This window comes from Macaca nemestrina, chromosome 14 (assembly GCF_043159975.1).
Source record: "Macaca nemestrina isolate mMacNem1 chromosome 14, mMacNem.hap1, whole genome shotgun sequence".
In the NCBI taxonomy this organism is placed as follows: Eukaryota; Metazoa; Chordata; class Mammalia; order Primates; family Cercopithecidae; genus Macaca; species Macaca nemestrina.
In genome coordinates, this window is record NC_092138.1 from 112,827,723 (window position 1) to 112,851,532 (window position 23,810).

General features: G+C 49.7%; 1 protein-coding gene across 5 annotated transcripts in view; it reads right to left on the minus strand.

Moving 5' to 3' along the window:
- The window catches only part of LOC105464055 (Rap guanine nucleotide exchange factor 1), a 160,180-nt gene extending 140,800 nt beyond the window's left edge, over positions 1–19,380 (minus strand). For all 5 annotated transcript variants that reach the window (XM_071078488.1, XM_071078483.1, XM_071078487.1 and 2 more), the window contains exon 1: positions 19,237–19,380. In XM_071078488.1, coding sequence (XP_070934589.1) covers positions 19,237–19,297 — 61 coding nt within the window. In that variant the 5' untranslated portion in view covers positions 19,298–19,380. The remainder of the gene's footprint in view (positions 1–19,236) is intronic.
- Between the last annotated feature and the right edge of the window lie 4,430 nt (positions 19,381–23,810).

Here is a 23,810-nt window from a genome sequence, read left to right on the forward strand (position 1 = left end):
CCTCCCAATTAGCTGGGACTACAGGCATGGGCCACCACACCCAGCTAATTTTTGTATTTTTAGTAGAGACAGGGTTTCACCATGTTGGCCAGGCTGGTCTCAAACTCCTGACCTCAGGTGATCTGCCTGCCTTGGCCTCCCAAAGTGCTGGGATTACAGGCATGAGCCACCGCGCCCAGCCTTGGGCCTCAGTTTTCTCATCTGTAAAATGAGGCCACTGTGACCTCCTTCCAGTCCTTTTGGGAGGATTAAATACATGTAGCACAGGTCCTGGCATTAATGCACAGAAATTCTTTGTTATGCCATCATCATCATTATTATTACTATTATAAGGGCAACCTTTTATCTTATAGGTAAGTCCCTATGACCCTTCCAATTCCTCTCCAGACTTTGAGCGGTGGTTCCAAAGATACCCCCCCACCTCCACCAGCAGTGTCACCAGGGAACTTGCTAGAGATGCCCATTCTCAGCCTAACCACAGACCTACTGAATCAGAAACCAGGCGCCGGAGCCCAGAAACCTCCAGGTGCTAATGTTTGAGAGCCACCGAACAGGCAGGCAGCATTCTGGGTACCCAGCAGGTCCTCAGGACAGTGACCACCCGGCCCCAGATGACCGTGTGAGCAACACCTGCCAACATCACAGGCTGCAAGTTACCAATTTGTCACAAACATCAAGCTTCCTACCTGCTTTCTGGCTGTTTCCTTTAACCCCCTCCCACCAACTATGCAGTATATCACTTGCCCAAAAAATGAAACTTCTTAGAAAAATCCTATGCCTGTACCTTTTCCATAGCAACAGAAAAAAAAAAAAAAAAAAAAACAACTCTGTCCAAGTTAACCAAGATTAGTGTCCCTATATAATTATTTTTCCAACTTTCTCTATAAAACTTAAATTGACAAAAATACTACTATCCTTCTCCCCCATTCCAAAGAATAACAATTTGAGATTTGGTTGATCTGATTTTCACCTTAAGATAACGTGCTCTGGTTGTTGGATGTACATGTTTATGTTTCTTGAATCAAACCATCCCAGATTTTGATGCTTCTGGGAGTGACTGGAACATGCCAAGTAGCAGATGCCCATGGGAGAACGGAGCCCCAGCCAATCCCACCGACCCTCCTGCAGACTCTATGGGTTTGACCTGTGTTAGAACAGGCTGTGGACCTGAAGCAGTTCCCTCACTGCAAACCCAGACCCTCTCCAGGGCGAATCTGTGGAACGCGATAGATGTCAATGATTACTCCCTCAGTGTTTTCTCATCCAAACCAGGACACTTCGAAGGGGGGAGGGAGGGCTCCGTTAATAACGATGCCAGGACAGCAGGCGGAAGCCGGGAAGTGTGATCATCACGCCATCTGTCACGCGCTCTGTCAGCACGGTGATCCTCAGAGTAGTTTTCCTCCGGTGTCCAGATATCTAACTGAGAGGCTAGAATAGAGGTGCACTGACAAGCAAAAATCCAGAGTCCAACCCTTCAGTCAAAGGCGAAGTCTTATTTGGAGGGGTGCACTTGGACCCAGTCACAGCAAGCTCATGAGGGCAGGAGACCTGACTTCCTCTTTATCAGCGTTCCAGGCATCTATTGCCACCGACTGTATGGAACAGGCATCGAAGAAATCCGCTTGAAGATGGGTCAGTGGCTTATACTGTATCTCCCTGTTCTAAGTCATATACAGTTGGCCCTCTGCAGCCATGGGTTCTGCATCTGTGGATTCAACCAACGGAGGATTGAAAATACTCAGGAAAAAAAAAATGGATGGCTGTGTCTGTAACTGAAACACATACAGACTTTTTTCTTGTCAATATTCCCTAAGTAAGACGGTACAGCACCTATTTACATAGCATTTCCACTGTATTAGGTATTGTAAGTAATCTAGAGATAATTTAAAGTATACGGGAGGATGTGCATAGGTTATCTGCAAGTACTATGCCATTTTGTATCAGGGATTTGAGCATCTGTGGATTTTGGTATCCACCAGGCATCCCAAAATCAATCTCCCTTGGATACTGTAGTTTTTCACAGCTTCACTTTTGAAATCAAGGTGCGTTTTATAATCCACCTGCTAATGTATTTTCTCCTTTGTTTCCTGAGAAACATTAAATCGATAACACCTTACATGTCTTACATGTGTTGGTGTCTTAGTGTCAAAAAAACCCCAAGGTAATTGGTTATCACCCAGATTCGTAGAGATACATGTTAACGATACTCGTAGGAAAAGAGACCGTATCGTGGCCAACTCCAGGTGGCGCTCCCACTCACACAGCGGTACCGTGCCACCTAACAGGGCCTGCCAGGCTGGAAAATTCTTGGAGAGGGCCTTGATCTTGCTTTTGCCTACATCGTCCTCTCTTTTCCCCTCCCCCAAGCCAGTGATACCTTCTCAAGAATGCGGCGAGAGCCTGGAATCCTGCCAAACAGCTCTGGAGTAAGTGCCATCTGTGTTGTCAACTCGGAGAGAGTAAGTGCCGCTGATGGATCCAGGCAGAGCCCTCGGAGGGAAGCCACTGCAGAGCCTGAGAGTCTTTATTAACAGCCGACGTGAGCCAAGCACTAACTACGCGCCAAGCTGCATCACCACCAGGGGCTGGAGCTCAACTAGACATTTAGGCTCCCAGGGACTTCCATCGGCCCCTGATGGGAATGGGAGCTTGCCAGGGGACAGCAGGAGCCCAGCACCACTGAAAGGCCCAGGTCCAAGATGACTGGGTCCCCATCCAGAGGTGCGGGATCTGCCCTGGATTAAAAGCTTCATGGGCTGGGCAAGGTGGCTCCCACCTGTAATCCCAATACTTTGGGAGGCTGAGGCGGGAGGATTCCTTGAGCCCAGGAGTTTGAGGCTGCAGTGAGCCATGATCACACCACTGCACTCCAGCCTGGATAACAGAGCAAAACTCTCTATTTAAAAAAAAAAAAACAGGGCGGGGGGCAGGCATGGTGGCTCACACCTGTAGTCCCAGCACTTTGGGAGGCTGAGGCGGGAGGATTCCTTGAGCCCAGGAGTTTGAGGCTGCAGTGAGCCATGATCACACCACTGCACTCCAGCCTGGATAACAGAGCAAAACTCTCTATTTAAAAAAAAAAAAACAGGGCGGGGGGCAGGCATGGTGGCTCACACCTGTAGTCCCAGCACTTTGGGAGGCTGAGGCTGGCAGATCACTTGATGTCAGGAGTTTGATACCAGCCTGGCCAACATAGTGAAACCCCATCTCTACTAAAAAAACAAAAATTAGCCAGGTGTGGTGGTACACGCCTATAGCTCCAGCTACTCAGGAGGCTGAGGCAGGAGAATCACTTGACTCCGGGAGACAGAGGCTGCAGTGAGCCGAGATCACACCATCGCACTTCAGCCTGGGTGACAGAGCAAGATGCTGTCTCAAATAAATAAATAAATAATTTTAAAAGATACTTAAAATTAAATTATGTAATTATACAAACATTGAAAAAACTGTGGTAAAGTACATATAACATTTGCCATCTTAATCATTTTAAAGTGTATGCTTCAGTGGTAATAAGTAACATTCATAACGTGCCACCACCACCAGCAGCCATCTCCAGAACCTTTCTACCTTACGAAACTGAAATAGTCTCCATTCCTCCCTCCATCCAGGCCCTGGCAGCCACCTCAGCACCCTTCGGTTGCTATAATTTTGTCTAGTGTAGGCACCTCACGGTCTAGTGGAATCATGTGGTATTTGTCTTTTTGTGACTAGCTTATTTTACTTAGCATAATGTCCTCAAGGTTCATCCACATTGGAACATATGTCAGAAAGTCCTTCCTTTTTAAGGCTGAATAATATTCCACGCATGAACATCCCACCTTTCTTTTTTTTAGAGACGGAGTCTTGCTCTGTCGCCCAGGCTTGAGTGCGGTGGCGTGATCTCGGCTCACTGCAAGCTCCACTTCCCAGGTTGACACTATTCTTTTGCCACAGCCTTCCGAGCAGCTGGGACTATAGGCGCCCACCACCACGCCCGGCTAATTTTTTTGTATTTTTAGTGGAGATGGGGTTTCACCGTGTTAGCCAGGATGGTCTCGACCTCCTGACCTTGTGATTCGCCTGCCTCGGCCTCCCAAAGTGCTGGGATTACAGGCGTGAGCCACTGCGCCCGTTGAACAGCCCACGTTTCTTTATCCATTCACTCATCAACGGACGGACACCTGGGTCGCTTCCATCTTTTGGCTGTTGTGAACGATGCTGCTACAGAGACAGTGCACAAACGTCTCCTCAAGTCCCTGCTTTCCCTTCTTTTGTGTACACACCCATAGGTATGTATATACTTTGCTGGATCACGTGGTAATTCTATTTTTAGTTTTCTGGCGAGCTGCCATACTGTTTTCCACAATGGCTGCACCATTTTACAGTCCTGCCAACAGCGCACAAGTGTTCAGATTTCCCCACATCTTCTACAACACTTATTTTCCGTGGGGTGTTTTTGCTGTGGTGGCAGTGATTGTTGCTGTGGAAAGAGTTTGACTGCTTTATTATATTTTGCCATTAATATTTTATAAAAAGTAGTGAAAATGAGAAAATGGAATAGTTGATACGAGTGAAAAACACAGGTTTCATAAAATACTACTGCTGAGAGAAGACAGAGGTGAGTGGCCATGCCAAAGCTGTAGATCTTCGTCCTTACTCAGGTAACTCATCGGACTGTGTGCGTGTCCGGCTGACAGTGTATTGTTAAGATACAGGTTTGATATTCAATTTTCAGACATGCTTTCAGGAAGGCCATATGCACATATGAAGCAGCAGACTTCCCATAGGGTTCATGGGAAAAAAGTCCACTCCTCTCCTAAAACACCAGGATTGTTACTTTCAGCATCCACGGCCTGGTAAATCCAAGGAAGGCTAAAGATGATTAAGGAACTTAGAGAGAAAGCCTATGGCAACCCTGATGGATGAAATGAGTTCTGACCAGCAATACTGAAATCTGCCACAGGAAATGTCAAGGTCCCTCCTAAAGATCTTGCGATTCTGCTCTCCCTTGTTGCAGAAAGAGGGCCCGTCCCCCGAAAAGACACAAAGATACTGGCAAACCCTGTTTAAAAACAGCAGCCACAGTCTGTTAATTCCATCTGCCTTGTGCTTACCCATTTATCAAAAAGGATATTACAAAGGACACAGATGAAGAGTTGCACTGGGCAGGGCCTGCGAGAAGGGGCACGGAGCTTCCACGCCCTCCCCGGGTGTGCCACCTGTTCAGCTATCTGCAAGCTCTATTTTCTGTGTTTTTGAAAACAGCCATCCTCATGGGTGTGAGGTTGTATCTCCCTGCGGTAGGTAGGTATGTACTTAAGTATGTATGTATGTATATATGCATGTATGAATGAATGAGACGGGGGTCTCACTATTCTGTGCAGGCTGTAGTGCAGTGGCTGTTCACAGGTGAGATCTCACTGCTGATCAGCACAGGAGTTTTGACCTGCTCCACTTCTACCCTGTGCCAGTTCACCCCTCGTTAAGCAACATGGTAGTCTCAGAGGTCATCATATTGATGTTGAACTTAGTACAGACACCCGGCAGGCACGGTGCACTACAGCCCAGAACTCCTGGGCTTAAGCAATCCTCCTGCTTCAGCCTCCCAAGTAGCTGGGACTACAGGCTTGCACCACCATGCCTGGCTAATTTTCTTTCTCGGGGTTTCACTCTATCACTCAGGCCAGAGTGCAGCAGTGCGATCAGAGCTCACTGCAGTCTTGACCTTGCGGTCTAAAGCAATCCTCCTACCTCAGCCTTCCGAGTAGCTGGGACTACAAGCATGCACCACTGTACCCAGCTCTGTCTGTAGTTTTGATTTGCACTTCCCTAATGATCAGTGGTGTTGAGCATATTTTGACATGTTTATTAGCCATTTGTATATCTCCTTTGGAGAAATGCCTATTCAAGTCTTTTGCCCATTTAAAAATTGGGTTGTTTTTTGTTGGTCCTGTGCCATCTTTGTCTATTTCTAGCAAATGGACAGATAGTTAGCCAAGGTCAAATTCTCATGCAGATAAGCAGTTATTATGTCAATGCAACAGAATACTATTCAGCAATAAACAGGAATGAACCAGGGATAAAAAGGACAATCTGATGAGTCTCAAAGTCAGTACAGAGTAAAAGGCCGATCACACACTCTATGGTTGTATTTACATGGTATCCTGGAAAATGTAAATCTATAGGTATAGATAAAAAACAGATCAATGCTGGCTGGGCATGGTGGCTCACATCTGTAATCCCAGCACTTTGGGAGGCTGAGGCGGGCAGATCACTTGAGGCCATGCATTAGAGACCAGCCTGGCCAACATGGTGAAACCCGTCTCTACTAAAAATACAAAAATTAGCAGGACGTGGTGGTGGATGCCTATAATTCCAGCCCCTCAGGAGGCTGAAGCAGGAGAATCGCTTGAGCCCAGGAGGCAGAGGTTGCAGTGAGCCGAGGTGGCACCACTGCACTCCAGTCTGGGGGACAGAGCGAGACTGTGTCTCAAGAAAAAAAAGAAAGCAAGCAGGCAGATCCACGCTGCCAGGGTGGGAGAAGGGTATGACTGCAAAGGGGCGGCAAGAAGGCTTTTCTCCCCAGGGCGATGGAACTGGCCTGTATTCTGAATGTGGTAGTGGTTACGCAAATCTACACGTGTTAAAACGCACAAAACTTTATACCCCACTAGCCTGGCAAACATAGGGAGACCCTGTCTCTACAAAAATAAATTTTTAAAATGAAAAGGGTGTGGTGGTATACACCTGTAGTCCCAGCTACTCAAGAAGCTGAAGTGGAAGATTCCTTGAGCTCAGGAGGTTGAGGCTTCAGTGAGCCATGATTGCACCACCGCGCTCTAGCCTGGGTGACACTGTGACCCCACCACAAATGAAAAACAACAAATACAACTGTATATCCCCACAACATCAATTTTACTATACATCAATTTTTTTAAAACCTCACTCATAAGGGAGAGGTTCCCCCTTTTATCTGTGCAGGCATTACACCCAGCAGCTTACAAGCCCCATTTCACAGAATCCTTACCAAATTCCGGGAAGGCATAATTACTGTCACTCGGACTCAGATCTGACTGAACTAAGTCCTGATTGTTTCAGATAACAAAAATTCTATTTGATCTTTCCAAGACCCTGGGTATTTGCAAATTCTCATTTGTCATATAGTAGTGGGAATTTACAGCTTGGCAGAAACATGTCCACACATAATGAATCTTTCTCCCTGGGGACAAGGTCCACAGAGCTTCCATCAGACTCTTGGGAGACCTATGATCTTAAAAAGCTCAGGAACCTCTGTTCCAGTTCAAGGCCCTCAAATTATAGAGTGGGGTTCAGAGGCCCAGGAGGGAATCCTGGCTTGCCCCAGAGGACACGGTGTGTCTGTGGCAGTGCCAAGCTGGTTCCCTCTTCATCGCCCAAAGATGTCACAGGTCCAAACATTTCTGGCGATTGTGACTCACCTGCTCCCCATGACTTTAGCCTACAGAATTTCCTCAGCAGTACATGCATTTCTCCTGCCAAGCTGAGGCCAGGGAACTCGGCACCCCTGTAGCAAGGGCAGTCCCTAGCCCGAGTCTCAGTAATCCAGGTCCCTAGCCCAATTCTTACTTGTCAAATATAAAAGCTTCATTCTATAACCTTGCATATTTAGGGTAATTAATAGAGAAAGCTCCTCGTGAACAGAAAAAAACAAGGACAGATCATGCAGAAAAGCATGCTTTTGATCTGTGCCTTTGGTTTTCTGATGAGCTCAGAGAATTAATATTTGGAAGGCACTCTTGACAAGCTGAGGCAGAAGCACAAATTAGTGTGGTTATGCTAATTGAGAGGTTCTGTAGCTCCAGGACGAAATGATTACAGAAAGTGAAAAGGGTTGACTGGGCTTTGGTCTCTCTGCAAATAGCACTGTGCTTCATGCTAGCTGCATGGACAAATTTGCAAGGAGACTACACACATTTACTTTCACGTACCCGAAATTCCCCGTGGAGCAGGGGTTAAGGAAGACTCAGAACACCACAACAGCATTTCTGAATTTATCTTTACTGTGAAAATTAATTAAGAAAGAAAAACAAAGGGTACGAAATCCCCCTTCTTGCAGTGCTCAATGCAATTTGTACGTTACTTGGTACACGAGGACCTTGAATGTCTTGTGGTTTTTAACTGTCACAAACGCAACACTCTGTGATCATTTCACCTCCAGAGCTGAACGAAGACAATTTAATTAATCCCCGAGAGTCACTCCGCAAGGAGAAACTGGGGAGGTGTCTCTTGAGACAGGGCAAAAAATATACCTGTTGGTGTATCAGCCCCGCTGTGGCTCTGACATATACCACAGCCTGCAAGCACAGGCCCATTCCTTCCAGAGAGACTCAAATGAAAATCAGGGCCTCATGCTCTGCCTGCATGCACTGGGACACGTGTAGCTGAAATGAACTGTCCTCTACTCGTCCTATGAGTGATCACTTCAAGTGATCACTTCAAAAGTTTATTACTTAATTGGAGAAACCTCCTCCCTGGACTTCAGCTTTCTTAGAGAGAGAAAGAGAAAGAACAAACCAGCCTAAAAGGAAATACCTCAACAGCCAGGGACCTCCCCTTCTCTGTGAGTACTGAGGTTTGAATTTTAGTTACCAGATTACCATTGTTAAAGAAATGGTCACTTTAGAGTAGAAGGCCACCTGACGTAAGAACAAACGCTAAGGTTTATCGAGCACTTCTCATGTGTCCAGACTCTGATTAAACGCTTTACGCACATCATCTCATTTCATTCTCCCTCCATGCCATAAGGCAGGTACTGTTAGGATTTTCTCCATTTTACAGATAAGTAACTGAGGCTTTGACAAGACAGAGTGACATGCCCAAGATCCCACAACAATGACACAGGAGGGCTGGTATCTAAAGCCATAGCTGGAGGACCTGAAGCACATGCTCTCAAGTCACTGCTCTGCACCGGCTCACCGCACAGATGGAGAGACAGGGTTGGGGAAGGGCACTGATCCGGTACCTCGGTGCAGACCCAGGGGCCATGAGGCAGGTCTCCCAACTCTCAGCTCAGGCTCATGCTGCCTGTAACATGGTTGAGGGTGTGAGAGTTAACATCAAAAGTCTCCTGTGCACAACACAGGTGGTGGCTGATTGTCAGTTCCCCAAGGGCACTGACGCCTCAGCCTTCTCAGTACCCTCTCCTCCCTGGCAGGCTGCTCGACACTCAGTGACAGCCAGCGTTGGGTGGGCGGATGGACGGAACTACTTTAACTCATAAGGGCCACTTCCCACTGTTGTGCCATCTGTGAGAGGTTTCTCCAAAGCAGATTCTCATGCAATATTTTCAGCAAATGTACTTTTTAAGCCACTTCAATAATGGAGAAACCAGGGGCTTCTTCATAAATCTGTAGGCAGATGTGGTGCCACCTTAACAGTCCTACAGAGAGCTGGAAAGCCCCGGGGGAACCCCAGAGTACATTCTAACCCAAGGCAGTGGTGGTGCCGTCAAGTCAGTCCTAGACCCCAGGAAGGGGAGAGAACTGAAACTCCAGTTCTCAGCAATACACAACCCAACCCTGGCAAGTCACTTCCCTCTTGCTGCCTCCCTTTCCTCAACTGTCAAATTGGCACAATACCTGCCATTGCTGACTCTTTATAAGGACAGAATTAATTAAATCACACACATATCTGAAGGTAAAGCTCCTAGGATCATTCCTGGAACACACGAAATAATAAATGTGAGCTGCCATCGTCCTCATCCGGGAAAAATTCTTGTGCAACTCCAATACCTTACGATAAGAAACAAATTGGCCGGGCGCGGTGGCTCACGCTTGTAATCCCAGCACTTTGGGAGGCCGAGGCGGGCGGATCATGAGGTCAGGAGATCGAGCCCATCCTGGCTAACACGGTGAAACCCGGTCTCTACTAAAAACACAAAAAAATTAGCCAGGCGTGGTGACAGGTGCCTATAGTCCCAGCTACTCAGGAGGCTGAGGCAGGAGAATGGCATGAACCCGGGAGGCTGAGCTTGCAGTGAGCCAAGATTGCGCCACTGCACTCCAGCCTGGGCGACAGAGCAAGACTCCGTTTCAAAAAAAGAAAAAAAGAAACAAACAAACAAACAAACTAACAAAATTAACAAAGCCCAAAACAACAAAGAAACTAATCTGTACAAAATGTTTCAAAACCTATTTTGATGATTAGTTAAGTGCTGTCCAACATTTACTACCATTAAAAACCATCAACAAAACAACCCTCAGTAAGTCCACATACTGCAGTCGAGACTCACAAAGAACCAGCCTTAGGGCCGGGCGCGGTGGCTCATGCCTGTAATCCCAGCACTTTGGGAGGCTGAGGTAGGCGGATCATGAGGTCAGGAGTTCGAGACCAGCCTGGCCAGAGAGACCAGCCTGACCAACATGGTGAAACCTCATCTCTATTAAAAATACAAAAATTAGCCGGGCATGGTGGCGGGTGCCTCAAATCCCAGCTACTTGGGAGGCTGAGGCAGGAGAATTGCTTGAACCTGGGAAGGGGAGGTTGCAGTGAGCCGAGATCACCCCATTGCCCTCCAGCCTGGGTGACAGCAGAGAGAGACTCCATCTCAAAAAAAAAAAAAAAAAAAAGAAGAAGAAGAAGAAGAACCAGCATTAGAAAGGGCTCTGGGGTGGGTTTATCTACCCTACCAAATTACAACAAAGGCAGCTGAGGCTCAGAGAGATGAAGCAATTTGCCCACCGTCACCCAGCCAGAAGCAAGGCTTCCGCAGTCCCCTGTGAGCTGCAGCAGGACAGCCAGGAGGAGAGCTGTCTTTCAAAGGAACCCTCAGGATGATGGGGTATCCTGTTAGCGCAGCAGCTGCCTCTGTGGCAGAGGGGTCCCTGGAAACGCGAAGGCTCATTTTCACCCACGTCACAAAGCCAAGAGAATAATATCAGAATCAATGAAAATACAGATGCATGGGGAATAGTCTGATGGGCTTTAGTCCTAACTTTGCCCCAACTCAGTATATGACTATGTGTAAATTTTAACTCTTTCAGATCTCAAAGACTAAGCTCCGTGTCTTAGTTTCCTCCTCTGCAGAATGAGAACAGTTAACAGTACCTTTCTCCTATTGAAAGGATTAAATGCAACCACAAGTGTAAAACACACAGAAGCGAGCCTGGCACAGCACGTGGTAAGTGCCTAATGAACATCAGCTACTACTATTATTTGTATTTATTATTGAAAGGAGGGGTTGAGAGTAGCCAATTCCATGACTCACGAACAATCATCCATCTATTTATTCAGAACCATCACTTGAAGGAGGATGGGAGCACATGATAACCAGCAAATAAACACAACCACTGTTTCCAACCAGGGGTTTTGTTTGTTTGCTCATTTGGGGTCAGCTAAGTGGCTATTTAACACGGTCACATTCCACTGGCTGTCAGCTGTCCTCTCTTCTCATTCCGTGTCCTTCCTTCTCTCAATTACTGCCAGCGTCACACTCCTGCTCCGTTTTTAACAATACAGTGTGTGGCTGGGAATCGCATCTGCCAGGTCCACACCAATGGCACAAATTTTAAAAAGCTATAGAGCAAATGCCTGAAATCCGGCCCTCTGAACCCAGCCCTGGGCAAACCCACACAGCATCCTGTGCTCAGTGCTCCATTTCTATGCTTTAAAAGCACTGCAGAATTGCCTGATCACAAAACTTAATATGCAGTAAAGTCACTATGTGGTTCCGGCAAGCCAGTGAAAAGCAAAGAGAAAGCCTGCTGCTAAGGGACTGATGGGGACAGAGGTCTAAGCTGTGACAGGAGTCATGGTGTTCCAGGAAGCAGCAGTCCAGATGGCAGGGTGGGTGGGACGTGGGTTCAGAGAACTGCCACCTGTCTTTCAAACTACTAATGGAAGAAGAAAGTGGGACAAAGAGGAATTGTGACCAGCAGACAGCAGAGTTCTAATACACTCAGGTGAGCCTCTCCCCTGTACCTCACGGAAGAAGGGGAAGTAGCAAGAAAGACTGTCCATGCCCCTTGACAAAGAAGGAAGGCGGAGCCAGAGGCACACCAACAGCCTGCACCCCAGCCCTAGACAGCACACACCACACAGTTATCCTGGCAAAAGACAGTAATGCTGCAGAAAGCTAGTCCTAAATCACGTTGAAAGGCCAACTGAAAAAAAATAAATAAATAACATGTAGGGACAGGGATTCCTGGGATGGTGCTCACTATGGGTGTCAGGCTGAGCAGAGCTGGCACAGGCCTTGGTTTGTAAATACAAGGCAGAAAGAGCATTGCCTACAAGTGCTTTGCTCCTGAGTATCCCAAAGAACCAGGCAGTCACTACAAGTGGAAGCTCAAAGAACATGCACTGACTGACAGATGCAGCGTCAGAGCCGAGTGGCGGCTCAGCCTTCACGGTGTCCTGGCATTCTCCCAACAGTGTTCTGGGAATTTGATCCTAACTTCATCATTAATGTTCAGAGGACTACAGGAAAACACTGACCAAGGTGTATGGTTAACACAGAACCCCCAACTAATTGCACACCACTCATCAGATATTGGTCCTATTAATGTACCAAGAAACATCCTTATTGGCTATTTAAAACCAGAATAAGCTACATCTAAAGATAATTTGAGACTTGGAACCAGAAACTGAAATTCATTCTATGATAACATTAACGAAATCCACTCATTCTTTTAGTAACTATTTATTGAGCACCCATTGCGTTCGAGGCCCCGTGATGGCACCACAGCGGTAGACAGGCACACTCCCTCACGCAGCTAATGATCTCTTTAACGTTTCACTTGTTGATTTTTAACTTGCAGAAAGGAAACTGGGGCTTTGATTTTGAATGAGTTAAACATCATTCTACTCAAGCACTGATCTGGGGCATTTCCATGGAATTTAGTACCTGTTAGAGGAAGAGAAGGCACGAAGAGCCCAGAGGAAGTTGATTTTGGTAGGGGAGGCTGTAAGAACATGCAGGAAGTGGGTTTTCACATTGTGTTTAGGGCGGAGGGTCCAAGGAGGAGCCTCGGCCACGGCTAAGCAGGAAGGACGGCATTCAAAGAGGCTTCCCCATTAGTGGTTACCTAATGGTCTTCTTATGTATAAAAAAGGGCCTGCAGTCACGCATGCGGGGCTTAAAACCTAGATGATGGGTTGATGGGTGCAGCAAACCACCATGGCACATGTATACCTCTGTAACAAACCTGCACGTTCAGCACATGTATTCCAGAACTCAAAATTAAAAAAAAAAAAAAGTCGGGGGGGGGGGCAGGCTGCAGCTTAAAAACACAAACAGAGGAGCATTCCTTTTGAGTCCCACTCCTTCCTGGCACTGATGAGGAAAATAAGCCCCAGGAAAGGGTACGAATCACCCAAGGACACAACTCAGACGTTCTCAAACAGATGACCAGAAACTAAGATGACTGGCCTGCTGGATGACAGATCCCTTAATAATTCACAAACGGTGGGTTTTATTTATTTACTCATAAAACAGCCTTTGGGGCAAGACGGGTGACGGCTCAGAGGAACACCTGTCCCGGCGGCGAGGCGGCCGCGGGGTGGGGCAGGCGGCGGGTTGTCAGGCCTGTCCTCTTTCCAGAGCGTGATCTTATCCTGGCCACAGGGAACACGCTCAGCTGGCCTGAGGTAAGACCCAGCCTGGCACTCAAGGCAATCTCTGATCCGGGCTACTTTGGGAGATATTTTTCTGCAAGCTCACACATGACTCATCTCTACAGACCTCCTACAAGGTCTCTTGGCTACAAGGAATCCCATTCAAACCGCCTCTGCCAACAGCTGCTCTAGAGACCAGGAAACATTTGGGGTTGCTGTGGTTGATTTTTTCTAAAAACACATTTAGCTGGTGTTAGTGTTATTTCTTATCTCTCTACAGCATTGTTAATGTGACTAGTATCATGAGTATCAGACGCAGCCTAAAGACTGTAGTGGCCCTCCCTTAAATTCACCGGTAGATCTTTTTTTTCAAACATCAGAAAAGAGATTGAGAAGCCTGAAGAAGAATTAAGACAGAAAGCTACTGTCTCCCCAGCAACCAGGGAGGCGCTAACAAGTGCTCTGCAAAGGCAAGAAAGGGGGCTGCTTCCCTATTTCACTTCTCTAGGGCATGACCTTGGGCAAGAAACCAAACTTCCCTGGGCCTTAGCTGCCCTCAGGAGTAAAAGAGGGGTACTCAGCCCTGCTCTCACCCCCTGGGCTGTTGTGAGGATGAAATAAAATGAGGTAGTCTATAAGTGCATTCTGAAAACCATAGGAAATGGCAGAAATGTTCAAGATCGTTCTGGTTCTACCCCTGGACTGTGGCCTCCAGGGACAGGTTCCTGCTGGTTCCCTGCCACGAGGCATCACTTGGTGTTTGCCAACGAGGAGGCACTCCGTAAGTGTTAAAAAGGTGAGCGAAAGAAAGCGGAGTAGGTGCCATCAAAATGTCGCATTGCTTGACTGAGTACACTTTGACCACAAAAATTCCTAACTATGGGGGAAAAAGGAAGTGCAAATTTGAAGAGTTTAAAATTGATCGAAATACAGTGACTGCCAATCTAAGAGGACCTCTTTCTCAGGCCACAAAAATGTGCAGCCCCACATGATAGGACTTGTATTCTTAGTATCTGCTCCGAGAAAATACATCATGACAAAAAAGTGACCACGAATGCAGTCATTGTAAATTTCTTTTTGATTCACAATAAAAGCATCTTCACACATTTGAAACCATAGCACATTGAGCATGAGACACCGTATTTATTCTGTCCTCAGGCAGCGTGCTGGGCAAGCCTGCGGCCACTTTACCAGGCCCAGTGAACTGCTCCAAGGTGACGGGAGCTACGGTTCTGGCAGGAGGGTCCAGTAAATGATGAAACTCCCAGCCAGCCTGTGGTTCACTGGGAGCACAGAGAGGAAGGAAAGGGACTATAAAAATATATATACCAAATTGCTTAACTTATGGCCAGCTCAGGTAGAAGGTATGGCCCAGGAGGCCGGGATCTTTGCTGTGTTCCAAGAACTAGAACAACTCCAGGCCCTTAGGAGGTTGCTCTGTGAGGTAGGTGACAAGTGAAGCTACTGAAGGAAGGAAGAAAGGAATGAGTGACTGAAACTGACGCATGCAGTCCAGGGACCTTCTTCCCTCCAGCTAAGGGGGCCTCGGTCTGCTCCCACCCCAGGAGACTGGTCCTCTACCCCACAGCCTGTGCTCAGCTAATTGGACCCATCCTCTACCTCTCACCTTAAGTCCCATTTTGTCACAGGAACACAGGAGTCTCCTGACTATCCCTCCCCACTACAAGTCTGATCCCTTGCCACCTTCCTGCCCACCCTGTGACACACAGAGGATGCCTGTATTCAGGGCAGGCAGCGCAACATCTGCTGAGTTCACCACTGAGTCCCCAGAGCCTTGTACGGAGCCTGATGGGGCCGGTGCTCGATCCCTGATGAATGAAGGATGGAGTCATGAGTCAATGAAGGGATGGGGCAAAGGTTTCAAAGTCCAGATAAAAACAAACAAACGTGAATCATTTCTCCGGGGAGGGGATGCAAACGCAAATGTCAAAAGTCCAAGTGGGCCGTCGGAGGTGTGGCTGGCTGTGGGAGTGGTGAGGGGCTCCGTGGGAGTGGCCGCCACCTGACACCCACCCACAGCTGCCTTGTAGTCAGGAACAAGGTCTCAGGGTTACCAGAGATTCTCATTTCTCAAGGGAATCAGGAACCTGGCTTTTGAGATTGTTGAGTGACTTCCTGATTTTTCAATACTGACCATCGATTCTTCTGCTTTTTCCTCAAGAACACACACAGATCCAACCCAGCATACCTGTGGACTGAATCCAGCCCGTGGCTGCCAGTCGGCGCTCAAGCTCCAGAAACGTGAGGGTATCAACTCTCCTCGCTCAGTGTCTCTATTGGAAGACACGTGAGCAAACAGAACCACAGTAACTGCTTGCACAACCAGAACCATGTTCATTTGTTCTCCAAAGCAGCCTCTACACAGTTGCATACATCTCCCATCAGTCTTCCAGAACGAGTCCCTCTGAGCTCCTAGGGAAGAGCCTCTTCTCCGCTGCAGACCTGCCCACAAGCTCACCCTGGGAGCGCCCTAATCTGTCCATCTCTCTTCTACTCCCCACCTTCTCGTCATCTCTGGAAGCACTGTGGAGTTTAGAAAAGCCTCCCCTGCACCCTAGCTTCTTCCTGGCCCTCCAAATTCAACCCTTCTCCACTAGGTCTCACTTGACAGGCTCCCACCAGCCCAGCAAGTTGTCCCTGTGCCACCCTCTGGCCCAGACTGTCTTGATTCTCCATGGCACTTGGGACCCCCAGACATGAGGCCTACGACCTGGTGTGTCTTCTGAGGATATACATAGGTATGGATGAACCCCTCAAGGCCCTGCCCCAGCCAGGAACTGCTGCATGAGGAAGAAAATGTTCCAAAGAGCAGCAATGACTCAAAAGATCTCCCCCAGGGGTTAAGAGTCGTCCTGCACAGCACAGAGGTATCAGGCAAGGCAAGGGGGCGGGATGAGGAACAGGCTAGAGCTGCACACTATATGGGATGTGAAAGAGTTTCCCGTTCACCCAAAAAACCTTGGATGCCTTAAGCACTGAGAACTAAAAACAGTGGTCCTTCTACTTTCAGGGAGAAGAGATTATGAACATATCTAAGCAACATTTCTGTTGCTTTGAGATAACAGAAAACAGCAAAACTCCAGTCACAATTGTTTGCCAGGTGTCAGGCTCTGCTGCCACTCCACCTAAGGGCCTCCCCTCTGAATCAAATACTCCTCTGGAGATTGACTAGTGGGGAGTCCATTAAAAAATCTCCAACAGAAACCTAACAAAATCTCATTGAAATGCAAAGGGCAGTTCACTGAGAATGACCAGCAGAGGCCACCAGGAAAGGTCATCCTCACTCCAGGAGCACCCCAGTCTTCCTTGGCAGTTGTTGTAATCTTTTGCTACGACTCCTATGAACCACAGCAAAAGACCTTCTGCAAGGAGGCTGCACCTCCAGCCAGCTCCACGTCTGTGATCCCCAATCTGCAGGCGAGGTCCTGACCCTGGTCTTGCCAATCTCAGAACTGTCTTACTTTTTCTGCTTCTCACAAAACGCATCTTCCTCCCGCACCTTCCGCAGCTCCTAGTCACTCCTTCCCCCCTCTCCTCTTTCTCCCTGTCTCCACCAGGTATATCTCAGCCCTCTCTTCAGAGTCTAGCACAAACACTGTCCCCTCCAAAGTCTTCCTCATTCCCACACTGATGAAGGCCCTCTCTCACCGTGCCCGCAGCAGCACGGTCACTCGGTCTGGCAGCCTGGGTAGCTTAGGAACTGTGCTAGGTCAGACAAGCTTCTGTGGGAACAGGCACTTGCATCTACAACTCCCTAGCAGAAGGCGGTGCCCAGAAAAGGCCCAAGGACGACCTATGCTGAAATGAACTGGCCTCAGGTCTTTCTCCCAGTAGCAGAGAACTTGAAGAGTCATTTCATTCCCAGTGGTTTGGGCTGTGGAAAGCATCTCATGGGATGACAGGTAATTTTTTCCTTTAAATTTTTCCATTCCTTTAGCAATGAGGTCTCACCATTTTGCCCAGGCTTGTTTCAAACTCCTGGGCTCCAGCGATCCTCCTGCCTTGGCCTCCCAAAATGCAGGGACTACAGGCTTGAGCCACTGTACCTGGGTGACAGATGATTTTCAATGTGGTTCATTTTACTTTTCTGTGATTTCCAAGTTTTGACAATGAACACAGAATATTCTTATAATCAAAGAACCCAGTGAATGTTCTTTCTAAAATAAAGAATCCACGTTTCCACGTTTCCCAGCAGTACCATTCTGACAGACACTATACGAGAAGTTCCTGAGAAATGCTGCACAGATGAACCCAAGTTATTTCTGGAGCAGCAGGTGTACAGGATGGCGACTCATGGTCACTGGGCAAGGCTGTGGGGGCTCAAATTCAGTGAGAAAAATACTCAAGAAATGGCACCTGAATCCAAGCGCCCTGTCCCTCATAAAAGCACCCCAACTTCTGGTCAGAGGGCCGAGAATGAATACCCTAGGCGCCTGCTGCCCTCTTGCTGGCTGGACAGCCGGAACTCACTGAACCTCTCTGAGCCTGTAAAACTGGGACCATATTCTTTCTCACAGACTAGCTTCAAAAATTAAAGAAGCAATGCCTTTTAGGTGCTAAGAGTTAGATATATAGTAAACCCTCAAGAAAGCCTACAAAAATGTCCTTCTGTGCTTCAACCACAGCCTGCAAAAGTCATATTGCCTTGTGGGTCCGCTGCAGGGGTTCACCCCACAAGAGTATCCCAGATTCAACCCAGGAAACACAAGCAACTTCCAAAATCAAAGCCACAGACCTCCTTTGCAGCTCCCTAAAAATCTGCTTTCCCTAATTCAGACGCCAAGCTAACCTGGTACTTGGCTTATGACCACAGGACACGCTCCCAGTACAGGAGCCCAGGAACACCCGCCCACTTCACCTTAGACCCATGGATTCGCATTTGCCCTGCAAGGTGCCGCAGGCTAATGAAGCCTGGGGCCCCATATGCGCGACAGTCATTGAATCTTTCGAGACTCTATTTCCAGGACAGGCAAACCCAGGGACTGGAAAGGTAACTCCCCTAGATTTCTAGGAACACACAAAGAGACGAGGTCTGCATGAAGATTTATCATCTACATCAACCCACCGGCCCCCCACCTGCCCTCCTTGCAGGGCTGGGCTTGATCGGGGTGGGGAGGGGAAACTTGACTGTATCCTCAAAATGCCTCCACTCATCCAGCCTGCTTCCTTTGAAGCAACTGAAGTGGACGCGTCTGGTTAAATTTAAACTCAAGGCTCGTTAGAAATGACACATTTTACAGCTCAGCTCAGTTCACCTTCCGAGCGCCGAGCCCAGGCCGGGCACGGAGAGTTGCAGCCGCAGCAACACGCGGCCCGGGCTGTTCTTCCCCTGCCTGGGGCTCGAGCCATTTTCGGAAGTTCCCGGGGACCGCGGAGCGGCTCGCGCGCCCGGCCCCAGGTTGCAGGGGCCACGCCCGGCCCGGCCCCCGGCGTCCCCGCAACGGCCGCTTCCCCCCGCGCCCGGCAGGGAATGGGCCTGGAGGAGAGTCTGCCAGGCGTCCTGACGAGGCCTCGGTGGCTTCACCCCGCCCCGGCGCACGCAGGGCCGCGCATCCCGGGGGACCCGCGCTCGGCCCGGGTAGCGGCGGAACCGCCGGGCCGGGCCCGGCCGGAGGGAGCCGCCCCGCGCCCGCGCCTCACCTGCTTTCTCGATCTTGCCGGACATTTCCGGGCTGCGCCGGAGGCCGAGGCCGCCGCTCATCGGGCCCGGGCCGGGCCGCCGCGGGGCGACAGGGGCGGCGCGCCCGCCGCTTGCCTCGGCCCTGGCTCGCCACGCCTCAGACCCGCGCCGGCATGGCGGGCTCCGCGCGGCCGCGGCCCTCCGCTCGGCGACCGCGCTCCAGCCCGCCCGGGCCCAGCCGCTCCCGCCGCGCCCGCCGCCGCCGCCGCCGCCGCCGCTCCGCCTCTCGCACGCCCGCCGCTGCTCCCCCGGCCCGCGAGCCGGCCGCAGCGCAGCGCCGCCGCCCGCCCGCCTGCCGGGCCTCGGCCGCGGCCACGGCCACAGCGCCACCTGCCGGGCGCCCGCCGCACCGCCACAGCGCCCCCTGTGGGCCCGGAGCCGCCCGAGCCTCCTGCTGCGACGCGCGAGACGCAGCGCCCCCTGCCGAGCCGGAGTCCCCACGCCGGGGCCTGAGGCCTCGGGCCTGGGGCCGACCCCACCTGGGACTCCGCATTCCTCTGCTGTGGGACTAGAGTCACCAGGTCCAGACCTGGGACTGACAGCTCCAACCCAAGGTCCTCGGTTGCCCAGAGCCTGGCCTGCCCCCTCACCAGAGACACAGAGACCTCTCCTGGGTCAGATTTTCCGCCTCAGGGCGTGGAACTGACACCCACCCAACCCTAGCATCATCCCAGACCCAGCATCCCCTGTGGGCCAGAGACTCCACGCCAGGGCCTGGAACTCACTCTCACCAGGACCCAACAAGCTCTGCTGGTTGGGAGCCTGTCCTGACACCCCCAAACCAGAGACGCAGCACTCCTTTTTGTTTGTTTGTTTTTTGTTTTTGAGACCGAGTCTCGTTCTCTCGCCAGGCTGGAGTGCAGTGGCGCGATCTTGGCTCACTGCAACCTCTGCCTCCCGGGTTCAAGCGATTCTCCTGCCTCAGCCTCCCGAGTAGCTGGGATTACAGGCACATGCCACCATGCCCAGCTAATTTTTGTACTTTTAGTAGAAACGGGATTTTACCATGTTGGCCAGGCTGGTCTCAATCTCCTGACCTCGTGATCCACCCACCTCGGCCTCCCAAAGTGCTGGAATTACATATAGGTGTGAGCCACCGCGCCCTGCCTGCACCCCCTTCTTAACGGGAGACCCCACACCAGGGCCTGGGAGTGGCCTCATAGGACCTCCTGCCAGCCCAGAGGCTCCAGGCCAGGGAATGACTCCACTCTGGCATGAAAGCCCTCTGCTGGCCCAAGGTCCATGCCAAGGCGGAGGATTCATTCCTCACCCCAGCCCCTCACATGGGATTCAGCCACCCTGTCAGCGACAGCCACCTGTCCAGGGCTGGGGTCGGCCCCACTCAGGCCTAAATGTTCCCTGAGACCTAGAGCCCCCATGCTGACCTGGGCCCAACTCCCTCAGGGACACAGCACACCCTGCCTGCCCTGCTTATTTGACACCCAGATGGGCTCCCTGGGACTCAGCTGTGGAACTTTTTCTAGTGTGGAAATGAGTTCATTAAAAGTCGTGGCCGGGCACGATGGCTCACGCCTGTAATCCCAGCACTTTGGGAGGCCGAGGCAGGTGGATCACGAGGTCAGGAGATCAAGACCATCCTGGCCAACATGGCAAAACCCCATCTCTACTAAAAATACAAAAATTAGGTGGGCATGGTGGCACGCACCTGTAGTCCCAGCTACTTGGGAGGCTGAGGCAGGAGAATCGCTTGAACCCAGGACACAGAGGTTGCAGTGAGCCAAGATCATGCCACTGCCCTCCAGCCTGGCGGTGTCAGAGCGAGACTCCGTCTCAAAAAAAAAAAGTCGTGGCTGGGCAAGGTGGCTCATGCCTGTAATCCCAGCACTTTGGGAGGCTGAGGTGGGTGGATGGCTTGAGCCCAGGAGTTCAAGACTAGCCTGGGCAATGAGTGAAACCCCGTCTCTACTAAAAATACAAAAATTAGCCAAGCGCGGTGGCACCTGCCTGTAGTCCCAGTTACTTGAGAGGCTGATGTGGGAGAATCACTTGAGCCCTGGAGGCAGAGGTTGCAGGGAGTCATCATCGCACTGTGACAGAGGAAGACCCTGGCTTAAAAAAACAAAAAGAAAGAAAGAAAAAAAAGAAAAGTCATTTAAGAATCAAAGGATCTGCTAAGGCTAAGTACAATTTCGGGTGCTGTGGGCCCTATAAAAATGGGCACAATTGGTGCTTCTCTCCAAAGAGTTCACAACTTAGCTGGGAAGTCAAAGTTAAATCCTATAATACAAGTAGTAAATAACAACAAATGAGTAACACAAGTGATGTTCCAGTGTGGGGAAATTTGCTACCTGCTTGCTATCGTTGGTCCAAGATGGAATACAAAGAAGTAGCACACACCACCTGGGCTAGGTTTTCCTCCTATTTCCCCAAAAATAAGTAAATTAAATAGCCTGGTGATGGGGACAGGATTTGGGGGAGGTGCAGGGAGGAGGAAAAAACTGTTAATGCTGTGAGAGATTCTTACTCCCATCTCCCCTGGACAGTCTAAAGGGTCACCCATTCCACAACCAAGAGCTGATCAGGCCGGGCGCAGTGGCTCACACCTGTAATCCCAGCACTTTGGGAGGCCAAGGCGGATGGATCACTTGAGTTCAGGAGTTCGAGACCAGCCTGGCCAACGTGGTGAAACCCCGTCTCTACTAAAAATACAAAAATTAGTCAGGCGTGGTGGTGCGCGCTGGTAATCCCAGCTACCCAGGAGGCTGAGGCAGGAGAATCACTTGAACTTGGGAGGCAGAGGTTGTAGGGAGCCGAGATCATGCCACTGCACTCCAGCCTGAGTGACAGAGCAAGACTCCGTCTTAAAAAAAAAAAAAAAAAAAAAAAAGGAGCTGGTCATAGATGGCAGCCAAATTTCCCATCATCATTTCATCAGTTGCAGTCCTCTAGGGGTCAAAGGCAAAGCCAAAGATTGACACATTCATTTCCCTCTTCTAGCTGATGAATGGATGCTCTGAGCCGGGGTGGCTCTGTTCAGCCCTCTTGGCAGATGCATCACCAGACAAAACTGGTCCCTGGCCCCAGGCCCAACTCCAAAACACTCTCAATGCTGTCCCCAACCCTTCTAGGCTTCTGAGCTGAGAAAAGCCAATATTTAAAATCCAAAATCCTGGGTGAAAAGTAGAAAATTAGACTGCAGGACTACTAGGTGCAGTCAGGGGTTTGTGAGAACACAGTCAAATATATTTAATAAATTATGACATATCCAATGACAAGAGATTCGCAAACAACAAAGTACTTAGCAAATGGACATTATGGTAAATCAGAGTCACAGAACTTATTTAATAAAGGCTATTCATCAAGTATGTTTATAACTATAGTAGAACACACACAAGGTAATAAAGCAAACGGATTCCCACAGCCCTGTTCTTGCTGGCTTGGAGCCTTCTCATGAGCTGCTCCTGCTGTCTAGAATGTTCTCTCCCCTCCTCTCCACCTGGCTGGTTCCCGTCATCTTTCGCTTCTCGGTTTCACTGTCATGTCTATAGAGAATCCCTCCCTGACACACCCCAACAGGGTCATCCTCCAGTACTGGTTAGGAAACTTGATTTCACTGTCAGAAACCTAGCTCTGCCTGCTTAGAGCATGAAGGGCATTTTTTGAAGATCATAATTAGTAAATCAGGTATACAGCTAGGTCCAAACACAGCTAACCCCAGGCTCTGGAACAAGGCCATTGGTCCTCTGTGTTGGTTCCCTTCTCAGGCCATCTCTCTCTACAAGGCAGCAAAGGGTGAAGCTGGGCACCAGCAGTCCTGGGCCTGTCACCTGCCTGCTTAATAACCGCAATGGACACAGAGGATCTCTTTCCTCATTGTGTCAAAGAGAGCCCCATGGCAGACTCTAATTAGCTCAGTTTGAGTCACACGTCTATCCCCAAGCCAATGACTGCAGGAATGGGGTAGAATATGTGATTTGGCCAGCCTAGGAATTGTGCCAATTGTAAGAAAGCTTGGGAGCAGAGGCTGTGGAACAGCCTAGCAACTTAGGAAACTGAAGCAAGAGAATCACTTGAGCCTAGGAGTTCAAGCCTGTAGGGTGCTATGATCACACCAATGAATAGCTACTGCACTCCAGCCTAGGCAATAGAGTGAGACCTATGTCTGAAAACAAAATAAATTGTAAGATAACAGAAAATAAAGCCCTATTAATACAAGGGATCATGCCAGGCTCTTGTACTGCAGCAGCACCAACTCCAGCAGAGGGAAGGGGCTCAAGTCAGTGCTTGGATGGGTGTTGTCAGGCCTTCGTCCAACATCCCAGGGAAGGATGGGGTGAGCCAGGTGACCACTCTACCTTAGCAGCTCTCCAGATGCCACAGTGGAAGATGGAAGAAATAGTTAGGTGGCCCAGAGCCTGCTCATGGAGACTATTTTAGATGGGGCCCCTTGCAAAAGCGCCACATCCTCTTCTTGCGTTTGCAGACAACACTCAGCTATTCAGACAACAGGAATTCCACGAGACTAGGGTAGAAAACAGCCAGAGTGAGGCTGGTGGCCAGGGGCCCACCTCAG